Source organism: Lottia gigantea (assembly GCF_000327385.1).
Source record: "Lottia gigantea unplaced genomic scaffold LOTGIsca_9, whole genome shotgun sequence".
In the NCBI taxonomy this organism is placed as follows: domain Eukaryota; kingdom Metazoa; phylum Mollusca; class Gastropoda; family Lottiidae; genus Lottia; species Lottia gigantea.
In genome coordinates, this window is record NW_008710950.1 from 3552268 (window position 1) to 3567567 (window position 15300).

The 15300-nt window shown below is 31.6% G+C and overlaps 2 protein-coding genes across 2 annotated transcripts; both read left to right on the plus strand.

Moving 5' to 3' along the window:
* Positions 1-1212: 1212 nt before the first annotated feature.
* On the plus strand, positions 1213-8403 carry LOTGIDRAFT_155888 (hypothetical protein; the record flags this gene model as incomplete). Its single annotated transcript, XM_009068396.1, has 5 exons — positions 1213-1267; positions 1564-2013; positions 3942-4056; positions 7387-7524; positions 8091-8403. 5 exons carry the CDS (start codon positions 1213-1215, stop codon positions 8401-8403), a joined length of 1071 nt encoding a protein of 356 aa, XP_009066644.1.
* A 101-nt stretch (positions 8404-8504) lies between these two features.
* Positions 8505-8861, plus strand: LOTGIDRAFT_155889 (hypothetical protein; the record flags this gene model as incomplete). Its single annotated transcript, XM_009068397.1, has 1 exon — positions 8505-8861. One exon carries the CDS (start codon positions 8505-8507, stop codon positions 8859-8861), a length of 357 nt encoding a protein of 118 aa, XP_009066645.1.
* Positions 8862-15300: the final 6439 nt, after the last annotated feature.

A 15300-nucleotide genomic window follows, 5' to 3' on the forward strand; every position in this document is an offset into this window, starting at 1 on the left:
AAACGAATTCCATGGTGGCTGTAATGGCCTTTGGACCCAGAAATTTTTTTAGCCAGTGCTCGGCCTCTTACCTGATTTTTTCCTAGAAACGGTTTATAAACATGCTTTCTGTCTATCTGGGGAGAAGGGGGACCTAACAATATAATTCACACACTCACAGTTGAACAATCTTTCTTTCTTTCTATCTATATATATCTTTCTTTACATCTTAGAATATCTCTAGCTATATCTTTGCCCATAACTCTCATTGTAGGAATGACATTTATAGGCCCTAATTATGTATTTTTTTGGTCTGGAAATTCTTTCTGTTTAGAAAACGTGCTAGGTAAACTTTGCTTTAGATTAAAACATCAAAAAGTAATAGTCTCGAATAAAGATGTTAAGAGTCCCGTTCCAGTAAGATAACTAATTAATTAACTAATACAACACCGTAACAACAAACAACGGTGGATTTGACCGTAACAATGGCCGACGAATCATTCTCGTTTCTAATATAGAATATGAGGTTGATTCGATTCGTGGAGAACGTAACTTTCTATACCGTTTCTATTCCTATGGGTCGTAGAAGGTCATTTGCAATTGAAACAGGTATAGTATAATATGGGTAACCACGCGGGAAAGTAAGTTTTGCAAGGACATGAACTTTGGCCCGACCTTTTTAGATTTCCAACTTCCGAGGACTGCAGAATCAGCAGCACAGTGGACCGTGATAGATCGAAAATTATTGTAAAAAAATATTCATCTAAACGTCTAAAACTTTAATTTCTCCCGCGTCAACGATCAAAGAATAAGCGTTTCAAACCAACGTGGTGTTACAAAAAAAATCATAGTTTGTTACATCAGACCTACTCTGTTAATGAAGTCGTACAAGAACAAATCAGAGAGCTTGCAAGAGGAAGTCAATTAGTTGAGGTCGGTACAAAGTTTGAAGTCTTACGGGATTGGTCTTTACGATAGTGATCAATACGCATTACCTTTTCTCATGTTTGCATCCCTTAACCATTAATCATTACACAAAACCATATTCAACGTAAGACAGTTGTCAATTATCGCTATAGCATGTACCAATAAAATTATTAACTATGTTTACTCATATAAATGGTGCAGACTTTATTGAGACAAAGACAGTAAAGTGCATAATTTAGATGTGTCTGCAATTTAAAGTTAATCGGTTTGATATTTGTTTTTCTCTTATACAAAGTCTAAAACACGATGTTACTTTCAACAAATTTTTTCTTGAATTTGGTTTTTATACTGCAATTATACGGTAAGTTAAAGATTTTTATATCAATATTGTTTGTTCTTGTAATTTCATTCTATCTGCTTTACTGTACATGATGAATGACATTTGGTGCTTATCCTCCTCCTCATCTTCATAACTGATGACCATAGCAAAATAACTTTTTCCGGAAATTATTATATTGTACCTGAAATTACCAGTTATCGTTCAGGAAACATGGACGGACCATGGCTGTATAATGCTTTATTTCATTACACGGCTACAAATATTCTTCCTTTCGGGTAGTTGGAATTACATTTGTAAATTTATATCTTTACTTTCAGAATACAACTGTCAATTAAAAATTTTCACACCTGATGATGAGACATATGCTATGCCATTGTCAAATTACGGAATTGACATCACCAATGTAACAGACTTAAAATTTTCTGTTAAGGCATGTGCCAATTTACACGTGATAATTCAGAAAACACCAACGGTTGATTTGAACACAAATGGAAATTATGTCTTCGTGTTAGGGTCATATAATGGTGCGAATGTTGAAATTAAGCAAGCTGTGCACTGTGATAGTCTTACATGGCAATCAAATTCAGTTTTAAATTGTAGTGCATATGAATCTTTTTGGATCAGCTGGAAAGACGGTGATTTAAAAATAGGAAAAGGAACGGTTTTATTCGCTGATGAAATAATTGCATCTTCTGTTCTGCCTCTTGTTGATTATAAATATGCCTTTCTTCTGACCGGTTGGGGCAGTCAAGGATGCTGGAATGTGGGTAAGTCAATCTTAAAGGAATGCTACCTCTAACTGGACATAAAGTCGGAAATAAGTAAAAGGTATATTCATCAGATGGACTTGCCAAGTTCGAAGAATACAATTTCTAGATAAGACGAAAAATTAAACTTCGCTAAGGTCCCTTGGCGCATTAGCAATTCCTAACAATGAATGTGGCACTTCAACTCACGTATAACTTGAGAAACCCTGACATAGAGGATCTTAAACGAGTACATGTAATTTATGAAATTTGTTGCCGGACTAAGGCTAAGGAAATGGTTAATTTCATAAATTTCATATAACATAAGCACGAGTAAAAGATTCTATCACACAACTATCAATAAAAGCATATTTCCTAAAAGTCCTTGCACTTTTCTATATAGCGCCTTCATTTAGAGGTCAACCTTTTTACACCTTTTAACAAAATTGCGCGTAACAAGATCTTGTAATTATGTGATTACTTAAAGGGATACTGCGTCTTAGGATGAACATAAAATTTATAATTTTGCTCAAATTTGGCCAATAACAGTATATATCCATCAGTGGACTTGGTGTCCTAACTATACATCAAAATCCCTCTATAATCCGATATATCCACAAAATCAAGTAATTAATTATAAGACACTTAATACATCCATTAAGTGATTTTCAAATCGTGAGTCTAGGAAATCCGGTGTAATTTTCAAGGGGAAGTAACTCTCAAGTGGGGTATCCTGCGTCCTTGACCTCTACTCTTGTATTGACTTCGACATTGTCAGACATATAATGAAGACGGAATAATGATGCCTCGTAGGAGATTAAGCGACTCCACGAAAAAGCAATTCATATAATTTAGAGTGAACACTCCACCACTCACACAATTTTCAACGAATATTAATCATTGGCAAAGTTTATTTGTATACACTGGAAGATGATTTTTTCCTGTTTTAGCGTTGATTACCCAGACTCTTTTTTTCTCAAACTGAACGGACTTGTCGCTTGCTCACTTTTTATAAAAATTTTGATTATAGTTTTATTGTCGCTTTTTCAAAATTGATAAAGTATGGGATGCATACTTATTTAACCAATGGACACTATTAAACACACTTATTAGCCACAGGACGAGTGTATTCTAAGACGTAGTATCACTTTAACTGAAACTTTTAATCAAAATTATGTTATCATGCCCTTTATTTTCAATTCTAACTGAGTCTAACTTCAAAGAATGCCATGTTGGTTTGTTTACAAGATGCACGAATACTTGACCTAATTTACATAGTTATTTACCTGTGCTACGAGTTCACATCGTATTTTTTTATAGTGTGTCGGATAATATAACTGTTGTGTGATAAATGAAATGACTACTCTAGCCCCTGCTCCCTCTTCTGAAATTATTTATTGGCACATTCTTTTTATTTGTGTTTCTTTTTTTTTTTTGGACCTTATGTGCATGTTTCTTAAGCGTTACATGATATAATGAACATGGAGCCTGTATTTTCACCGATTTTCAGGGGGACTTGATATGACTATCTCGTGCTCACTGTAAAAAATTTTACACTTTTTAATTTTTTTCACTTTTAGGCTTTTGTTTTTAACAATTTTCGAACATTTTTCAACAATTTTCAGCATCCTAGGGCTAACGTATATAACCTTTAAATCTTTTATGGACCCCTTTATATAAATTGCTTTCGGATTTCATGACCAGAAACATTGAATACGTAATAGAGATTATAAGATCTTGGATGAGATATTTCTAGTACAATTTTGATAAACTTTTGTTGAAACCAAACATGTTCAAATCCATGAATACTATGTAAATGGCTTATGATATTGGCATACACTTTCAGCCCATGTTTGATGAATCTGTGTGTTTTTGTCAAACTCTCTTGCATCCTGTCTTTCGACTTACTGACCAAGATATTGAATTGAATTATTGGATTTTTTATACAGATATTGGAACCAGAATTATCAGTTATCGCACCAAGGTAGTAAACAATAACAAAATGATACAAGGAAGCGGAATTCAGACTTACACGGTGAACTCTAAACTGGAATGTCTTACAAGGTGTGTTTCTGATATGTTACTACCATGTGGTTGTAAACTCTTCAGCTTCAATAAAACAACCAAGCAGTGTATGGTGTCAGACATTTCAGCGACACAAATAGATCACCCTGATTGGAAAACGTGGCAACTATTGTAAGAAAAAAAATGTAGCATGATCAACGGACATGATTACTGACACAGAATATCGAATTTAATAAGTAAACAAAAAAATTGATTCAATTATGTGGATTCTACCCACCGTTTTCTACCGAAAGCCATAATATATATAAAGTATGAATATGGCTGTTAAAGGGACAAGTGTGCCATTTTTTGACCAATCGTACCTTAGTCTCAGAAACGGCCGTTTAGTCAAGCCGATCAGTAATAGTGTCCACCGCTCACCTTCAAATCCATGGGTGTCCAGAATTATCCGCGTATGAAAGTTAAAAAGACGGGATGGGATGTCTTTTCTTGACATACTGTCATATATAGAAAAGACATCTATAGAAATAGGAAAAGGTATTATATTTTCGTACATTTCTAGTACTCTGAAGGTTATCTACATATATGCAGGGCGCAAATTTTTCTTCCACCCACCCCAACCCCAAAAAGGCGCACCTTGATCCTGTAATAGACTCCCTAATTAAAGAAAGACAACGATAGAAGATATTTTACTTAAAAATAATTAAGAGCTATGTTCAGACATCCCTCGTTTTATTTTCATTTATTTTTTTTTGTTAATCATTGATGTCTTTACCTTTAAAGTTAGAGTTTTGAAGACACTCTTTCATTTTATGTTTTTTTTTTTGTTTTAATGTACAAGTGTGCTAGTCGATTGTGTTGATGATGACAATGTAGATTGTTGAAACGTTGTGTACAATAAAACCAAGGAGTAGTATACCATGAAATTGTGTTCCGTCTTTAATAGAGGCTACAGTTTTCATTTCATTTCATCTTAATGAGACTTTCTATGCAGATATAAAAAAATATAGAAGGAACAAAATAACTTGAGATCGACTATTATTAATCAAGAAGTTCATCAAAAAGATTTTAAGATGAATCGAGTTAACCATACAAAACTACGTATGGTTCTTACATAGAAATAACATGACTTGACTCCGTCGTGGAATTTACTTCTTTAGGTGTTTTGTCTTATGTTTATTTCGCAAATTGTGTTTTGTCGAATTTTGAACCGACGTCACAACGTACAAATGATGATTTATTATTCTCACATATTAACTCACATAGACGAAACGTTTTATCGACGTAGTTCTACAAGACCCGTTGTCCGGCGCAGAAGGTCCGCCATCCGTCGCGGCTACCTAACAAACAGGTAACCAAGACTAATACATAGCGAAAAAAGGAACATTTGTTTATTTGTACCAAAACATCAATGAAAAGGCAGAATTCTTGTAGTACAATACAAAAAAAATAATAGCTCTTATTCTATTGACAAAATACACATATATTTTGGGTATTAAGAAGACTTTTTTTTCATCAAGAAAAAATATCTATTGAATATGTGACGCATCACGCTGTTCAAACCGAATCACTTCTTTTAAAACTTCACAGCTCCATAGAATGAATTAAGCTAAATAACAACATCATGGTCAATAATAACAGTTTAGTACTGCTTAATTAGAGAAGTTATTTACTTTGATCAATCAAATCAATTCAATATGTTTTTTGAAGTGACATTTTGTAAATTATATTTCATTGTTTTGTATAACTTCCGCTCCACTACGCATGCCCACAGACCCGTCGCACGTCGCGAGGGTGCACCCGTTCCTGTAAAGTTAGCTTATAATATAAGAAATTTGTTAGGATTGTTAGCCTTATATTAAAACTAACAAATCTGTCGGTGAGGACGCCCGGACAAACAAATTGTTTTTTTAAAACCTAACAAGTTTTATGCTTCATCCATTCAAATTGTTTTTTCTATCGCGTCTTCTTCGCGACGTTGTATTTTCGGCATTTATGTAAAGCCAAATTAGACTAAGCCTACACGTTTTTCTTTTTGTGGATGTTGAGGGCCTACGTATAATGGCATACTAAAGGATGGCGTCAGCTAATTTGCAGGTTTGCCATTTGCCAAATAGCCAATATGGCCCAAATGTGACAGGTGGTTGTGCTTTCGTGCTTTGGTAATACTAACCTATTTCTATATTCACATCTTGCCGTTCATATTTAATTAAATTTACCACGTAACAAATTACTATTACATGTATTACTATTCATGGACAGTTTAAAGAAATTGTACTTAAGATTTTTCTGCCACCATGAATGGCATTGTCAATTTCAATGTTGTAAATAAGATTTGACAAATTTCTTTTTAGATTTCATACAGATAGCCTATGACTTTCTCATTTCAATAAGAAAAGATAATAGAAAAAAAAATATATATTTTTTTTCCAAACAAGATTACAGGGGTAAGTTGAAACGTCATCAATTCTTTATCAATCTAAAGTGATCAGAACACAGTCCTCACAAAAGAAATCAATATTTTTTTTATAGAGAACTTGTAAGCCATCACAAAAGGAGTGTGATTATTGATATAATGGTCTATTATTTCAATTATCTTGTTATTCATTATTATGATATAAAAACATTTTTATGTAAACTTATATTTATCTCGTAGATTTTCCCATGAACTATTTTTTGAGTTATTGCCCTTGATTATGCCAAAATAGTCTTGAAAGGCTGGTTTTGACTATAAAGGGTACATTGTACGTACAGCGTTAGTAGTAAGATTAAATTCCTGATTATTCGTAATCAATATTTTATTATAGTGAACAAGAAAATTTGAAAAACAAAGGATAGCCTAGTGTTGGTTTATTGGTTAGAGGATGGAACTTAATCAGAAGGTATTATTTACCTGATTACCATAAGACTGTGGTCAATTTACCTTGTGATCTATTTGCCATCACAAAGGTGAACAACCTGGTGACCATATTACTGTTACCCAGTTAACTTCTGGCCAATTTGACCATTCTTCTGAGAAAATTTAACTTGTGACCACATTAGTCTGAGTAATTTTCTATGTGGCCATTTTTCTCATGATGTTACCAATTGACTTTTTACTATTGTGACTCATCACAGAAATACATTATGACCATACTATTGTGACCAATTAACTTTCTGACCAAATTATGATGACCATACCATATCTAATGACTTTATTGATTTTACTGTTACCTATTAAGTAAAAAATTCCTGTCACAAGCGAGTGTGACAAACTAACTGTATGAACGAAATACCACGGTGTCAATTTGCCTTATGATTACTTTACAGTAATAACATTCCTTGAACAATTTTGAAAAATTCATCCTAGTTATAATTGTCTTATTTTAGAAATATTCAAACGGAACCAGACCCTTCTTTCAATACTTCTACTATTTTACTCTCGAAACCGAAATCTATATTTTACACGTATGATGTTTGTTTAAATATCTATGTTCAGATTATCGTTTTCTCACTATTTTATTTCAGGTATATTGTTTAAAAGAGGATGATGAAATTATTTTTTCTACCGAATGATTTGCTGAGATGAGTATGATGCAGTGCTTTCTTATTTTACATATTTATTTTTTAATATTATCTTTAAGTCAATGACAACGCAAAATATTGTATGTTTACTCAGCTGACTTTCCCCAATATATGTCCAATAATTCTTATCATTTATGAAATTATACATACATTGAAATAACACTCTCCCGTCCCGTTGTATTTCACAAACTTACTGTTCAAAAACTTTACTGATAATTAGCCTTTTAAATATATATGAAAGGATCTCTGCATCATTTACATTTTGTTGACCTATCCAAGGCGCGCGAGGCTAATTCTATTTTGGTATAATGCCAATTACCATCAACTTTGATTTTAAAAGCAGTCCTCTTGAACGGGTTTGATTGTCTCTTTTGAAACGTGGCCATTTTAAGCTTCCATTTCTAGTTTTTTAATGCTGATTCCTAAATTTTACTTAGTATCTATAATAAGTAGCAGCATGGCGCTTTATTACATCAAATATAGACTTTTCTTGCCCCAAATTCCTAAAGATGTAAAAAGAAATATAAGAATAAAATAAAGACCCAAGTTGAAAATAACAAATTACAACAACTCGGATTAACAGAAAATTTACAAACTCTATTTCAACCAATATTAAAAACTCAAGAGGATATTAAAAAGAAATTAGCTAACGTTAATCCTTCTCGTATAGAAGCTAAAGTTAATCCTTATCATATAGAATATCCACCTATTGATTATAGTGAAATTATAATAAGGACATTAGATGATATAAAACATCATTTTTCAAATCCAGATCCAAACTTACCTAAAACAATTAAATCAACAATTGATGAGGATGGATAACTTCTTAACGGTTTTAGGCTTCGTTTCAATAAAGACAACCTAACATTTAAATTGACACAAAAGAAGGTGTATATAATTTATCAACTGGTGTAATTAATCTTATGAATGGACATGATGAAGAAGGTTATAGTCCTAACGATTTAAAGTCATACGTACAAATTCTTACATCGATTAGAAGAGGTGCAAAAACATCAAGATTAAAAAGCAAGGAAGAAGAATTAGAAGATGACGACAGTAGTGATGTCGACTATGATGATACTGACTACAGTGATGATAATTACAATGATGGTAATTTAAGTTATAATAATATTACAAAGGAAATCGATGACTTTTTAGAACATACAGGAGAAGGTATAATCTTTTTATCCGACAACAACGAGGAGATACTTAATAGATTACAAATAATATTAGCAGCAATGAAAGAAGTCATCGATCGCACAGACAATATAATGAAGTAAATTGTATATTAAAAAGACTCCTTGAGAAAGGTATCATAGATAAAAAATGATTATTAAAATGTTACAAAAAAATGGGAAATAAAGAACAATTATTCGTTATAACCTCAAATAAATCAGACATTAAAATATCTCTAGATTATGAGTGTGAACTCGATCGCAATCAAGAATATGAATTGGGATCAAAGTATTTCTCTGTTTACAGTTCCATTAGAAATATCAACGAAAATAATAACCAAATAAAAATATCAAAAGATAATGGAGTTAATCGAAGATAACTTTCTACAGTTATTTTATCATTAGAGTAGCCCTTAAAGGATTTCTTTTCTTTTAAAACACCATCAGAAGTCAAAATGATATTATATTTAACTTTTGGCGCTAAATATAAACTATATATATAATTCCACCATCACGATAATCATTCTTTCCTTAATCATTTTCAATTAATCTTTAATTTCTTACAATAATCATTTCAGATACCAATCCAGCTTCTTTAATGTATCCCAATTTTTAGATGAAATGTACAAGCTGTCACTATCTGTATAGTATACCTCTGGCTTATAAAATCCATCTATCACATGAATGAAATTATCCAGTATTTTTTTACTATGAGATAACACAAAGGATCCTAAATGACTATAGGTTTTAGTCGTGTAAATTTATGAGGAGTTGTTTCAAATTCTTTTTCTTTTTCACCTATCTCAACGATATATTGAGTGTCATTTACCTTAGGATAGCTTTTGATGAGTGAATCGAAATTTTTTTAAAGTTGCTTCACTCCATAGATGCCTGGTTGTGGTTATGTCTTTCTGAATTGATTTACCATACAAGGAGTTGCCTAATAATTCCATGCAAGTACTACCCTTCTTTTTTATACTGATTTCTTAGATCTCCCAAAATTAAAATATAATCTCTATAAGGTGGTGTTTTGAAGTTTTCTTCATAGACTATTCCATCTAATATCCTGAGTATTTTACCGCCAGCTTTAACTATTTCTTGAATGTCTACGTAACTATGTTAAAACATCTGTACAGAGCCCATTTCTAACCCTGATTTTAATACCAGTTTAATATCCTGAGTATTTTACCGCCAGCTTTAACATTTTCTTGAATGTCTACGTAACTATGTTAAAACATCTGTACAGAGCCCATTTCTAACCCTGATTTTAATACCAGTTTAATATCCTGAGTATTTTACCGCCAGCTTTAACTATTTCTTGAATGTCTACGTAACTATGTTAAAACATCTGTACAGAGCCCATTTCTAAACCTGATTTTAATACCAGTTTCCCTACCGCCTTCTCTGTTCGCAAAAGTTATTTTATATCTTTAGCTGTATGGGTTGAAAGAACATGTTTTTAGGATATTCAAACCGAACCTTTAAAATAGCCGTTCTAGGTCTGAATTTTTGTTCATTAAATAGCTTAACAAATTCATCATGTTCATCGGGTAGAAATTGTCTTCTGCTTTAGGATATTCGCTGTCTAAATCTGACATGGCAGAGGCATACAAACCATTAGCATCAAACGCCATTGGTTTTGTGCATTTAACTTCTGTTTTATCTTTTGTGCTTGCGTTGTATTCTTGAAGTAAATCAATTACATTATCAATCTCGAGCTCAGTATATTCCTTTAATATATTACAAATTTCATCCATTTTATCTGTTGTAAATGATTTTTTGTTAGCAGAAACTCTTCCGCCTTTATGTCTTATAAAGGGATGTGTGTGTGAATAAACCTTTTCTATATTTATCTTTTCAGGGCGATCTGCAGTAGGCATAGTAGTTTCAAGAATCTTACGGTCGTAATTATATAAACACTACCAACCCATCAGAGAGCGGGAGCTGTAAGATTATTGGAAAGATTCTGGAACACAACTTCTTTCATAACTTTGTTATATTTTATCAAACAAGCTCCTAAACATAGGGTGTCTCTTTTGGCATATGACTCCCACTCTTAATACTTCAGTATACTCAGTATAAAAAAGAAGGGTAGTACTTGCATGGAATTATTAGGCAACTCCTTGTATGGTAAATCAAGTTGTCCTTGGTGATTTTTTTAATCTCGAAGTCAGTTATTTTTCTTTTATTCATGGGTAAATTAGATGAATTACCGCTAAACTAGATTTTTCATGTTGGTAGGAACACGTTAAATTAATATTTTGTAAATAATTAGAGCTTTCAGGTATTTTTTTCTGTTTTTCTCATTTTTCTGTTTTGATGTCTTTTCTCATTTTCCTGTCTTATCCACTTTTTCTGAAAATCGACGTTAGTGTGTGGGTTAGTTACAGGAAGAGGTAGAATCCCTCTGGGTGGTATTAGTGGACATTGTGATAATTTTTTGACGTTTTTAAGGACTATCCAGTTGTCGAAGCCATTCCTTTTATGAGAAATTAAGGTTAATCTTTTTTATCTACTTGTCCTAAGGGTTGCAACATTTGATCAATACAATCTGTTCCTACAAATAATTCTATTATATTAGCCATGAGTTTGTTGTGAAACATTTCTGGAATGGGATCTGTCGGCTTTAAATCTGGAAAGGAATGATTTACATCATCCAATATTTTTCTCAGTTTTTCCAAATTGACTAAGGTTTTCTCTTCGCAATATGTTTCACAATCCCAGGCGTATAAACAATCATCATGCATGAAGATTTGGAAAAGCATTTAGTTTTAGAGGTGAAACTTGTGTTGCTGTGTTTTCATCTCTACAGGTTCTCCATTCTTCTTCATAATTATCTTCTATTTCTATAATAGCTGATCTTTTATTATTTCTTCTTATGAGACAGAAATGTTCTTTATGTAAGTAAAACACCCAATCTATTTCTTCTGATACCTTTCTTAGGTGAAGATGCCAATCTTTCGTGCTATAGATTTGAAAATCTGTTTTAAATTCCTTATTGAAAGCAATAATTCTAGCGCCTGTCATCACTCCTTTTATATCTGCTTTTGGAAAGTTGTTGATAAATTCTTCAAATTTTGCTGTTAAGTTTTTGTTCAAAACACGATTTACACACTATTTATGAAGCAATGTCCATTGGTTGGTATGTAGCAATTTTCACCTAAATATTTATTTTTTTAAGTAGACTTGTCCCACTGCCTTTCATTGATATTTTTATTTTTTTGAAATTGTCTCTAAGTACAATTATTTTTCCCATGAAATACCAATCAGAAGCGCCAGATTTTTCAGCCGCGATTGCAAAGAATGTATGATAAGCTTTGGCATTTCAGGCCACGTATTTCATTTCGCGGCTCAAATCTTCAAGATTATATACCTCTCCATCGAGCTCTATATGTCCTCTAAATGTTATAAATTTATTAGAAATGGCCTTAATAACATTGGAAAATAGCACATTTGTTATGAATGTCTGGTCTTGTATAATTTCGATTTTATTTTTAAATATCTATTTTGTCTTTATAATGACAGATGACATCTGTCTAATATAGTGTTTTAGTTTTTCTTTTAGTTCATTTTGTTTTTCTATCATGTAGTTTTGTCTGCTTTCCATTTTTAAGACATTACATTGAATGAATTTCTGATGAACGAAAAGTTTTAAATTTTTTAATATCTAAAATAGGTTCCCCAATAAGATCTCCACCACGCAGTTGTCTTTCATTATCTGTTATAATTATTTCAGGTTTAAAAATAAAAACTTCTATAGTTACTAACGATGTTTGTTCTATCGAATCATTAATCTTCTCCAATATCATATCAAAATCTCTCAATCCAATTGGAGTATCATTTTCTTTATCTGGTATGATTAACATTAATAGGGTATCTATATATTTTCCACTCGTTTTAATTTCATACAAGTAATTAACTTTGTTGTTTTCTAATTCTTTAGTTTCTACATATTCATCAATAATTGATAAATTGAAGAACTTTACGGTGGTTAATAATTGATTAGATGAAGAGGTATGTGACAAGAATATTGAATTGATTTTTACCTTCATAGGAAAAATAATTTCAATTAAAGCTTTTCTTAGGAAAGAAAACGATTCTTTAAAACCGTTATCAAATACGTTTTTATGGTCTCCAACTGCTACATGAGGAGAAAATACTCTTAAAGTTGCTGTAAATCCATATTTTTTCAATATATTATATTTTTGATTTATCAATATGATCATAATTAATAATATCTTCATCACTCAACTTTCTAAATGGAAGATTGAAATAATATGATTTATTTTCTTCCTCGAGATTCTTTCCTAATGCGGCTATATTTTTTTCCTGATTTAAAACCTCGTTATTGATAGTGGTTATCTGTTATCGAATAACACTATCATCAATATTTTGTATTTGTTGTTGAATATAGGTTTTGATTTCGCTATCATCAATATTTTGTATTAGTTGTTGAATATAGGTTTTAATTTCGCTATCATCAATGTTCTGTATTTTTTGTTTAATATTTGTTAGTTCTTTTTGTAATTCATAGTTTCCAGATCATTTAATTCCTGTTGAAATGTATCTTCATTTTCACCTGGAATGTTATCTATTAATTGTTGAATATCTAATTTTTGTTTTGCAATCTTATCATCTAATTTAGATATTAATGAAATTAAATTTTTGAGTTTTGTTCACTACATTGACCAATTGTTTTTGAATAAAACTTATTAAATCTGATACCTCTTGCTGTAGTTAAGTATCATTAATAAAATTGTTATTATTTAGTTGACGTTTGAAGAATCTTTTCACATTACTTATTTTATCTTCTAAATGGTTTTTATTTACTTCAATTAAATTTTTTTGATACCTTATATATTTCTTGTGAACAACATCATTATCATTTTCTGGAGACTTTACATTAGTTACTTTGAAATCGTTCATACCTAAATCACCTTGTAGAGTGTCTCCGATTTGATCTACAAAATAAGGTTTTGCTTTATTCATCCATGCTTTATAGTGTTAGTTTTTTTATTAGCTAAAGATTAAGAACCTAGGCTAGTTAAAATTTGTTCGCCATTTTTATTAAGTTAAATTAAACTGTTTTCCCGAGCTTAACCCAAAGTGAAAGTTGTCAATGCACAAAACTTTTGTCCTGGTATTTGAATTTGAAATGTAGAACATTAAATTGGTTTATTAGTTAATTACAGTACATGTATCTCTTCAGTGGGTTCTAATTCAAATGTTATTTGAAGAGTGTTTGTATAAAGCAGAGTGATGAACTCCGTTTTGATCTGAAGTATGTATATTTTTTACAGTATAAAATTTACCTTTTTTAACAATGAGATTATTTATTTCATCACTCATACAATAATAAAACGGTGATATATTTAACTCATTCGCCCATCTCATAAGTTGAAAGTTTGTGGTTGTATCAGTTCCATATTTATCGAGAAAGCTATTCATTTCTAAAAGTCAGTTATGATTTGTTCTTTGTCTTGATCGATTAATTCATATGTTGGAGGTGATGTACTATTTACTTTATCTACGATGATTATTTCGTTTGGACAATAACCAACATAGCCCTTCTCGAATTTACTATTATATTTGAAAATACGAACGCGATCTCCAACTTTAAATTTGGGTTTAATATTTAAATTGTTTATTTCATTTTCAAAATTATTAAGGGCAAAAGAAAACTTTATAATATCTGCATTTTGACTAGCTTCCATTGAAGAAACACCGATGAAATAAATGATTTGTTGTTTGAAACAAAGATAGCTACTTTTGGAATTAGAAAAGTTAGTGTTGAGATGAAACCATCTCCTGTATAATCTGTTTTATATCTTTCTTGTTCGTGTTTTAGTATTAGAGTCATTTTTAGGGGATAAAATATAGCTATTTTCTGGAGTTGTGTTGGGTGAAAATTGTAGTGTAGGGGGAGTAGTTTGATAGAGGTCCGGGGTGATTGAGTTGGTGTTTTTTTTTTTTTATAGCAAAACCGGCGATATTTTCCCGGGGATCTCCTCTCTCTAGTACTACTCTATGGAGATGTTGATCTTCACATGATCTAGAGATCTAGTTATACATCAACATAAACCACATACCACATTATACCAACAACATGGATCTTTCAATAGGAAATCAAATCTCAGCCTAAATAAAACAAAGGCTTGTTAATTTAAGCATACCCACTCATCTATAGGTACATTCCTGAATCAGTTACTAAAGTTGTTATTCACATTTTATCATGACCTAGAAACCGAGTAGGCTACCAGTACTGCGAGTAGTATACTAGATTAGTAATAATAGGCCTAACTGACTAGACCAATAATGACAAAAAAATGTTATACCCGTAAACAAAATGAGATTTACCTACACTCTCGTCGGCGTCGAGGTCGGCGATGGTGTGATAACTAGGTCACATTTTTACTCCTTTGGCTTTACACTACATCCAACATCCTATGAACTAAAGAGAGAGTATTAAATTAAAATGGAGGTGAACCAATAGTCTGTAAAAAAAAAGTATAGACTTATATTAAGATTCTTATTGAGATTAAAA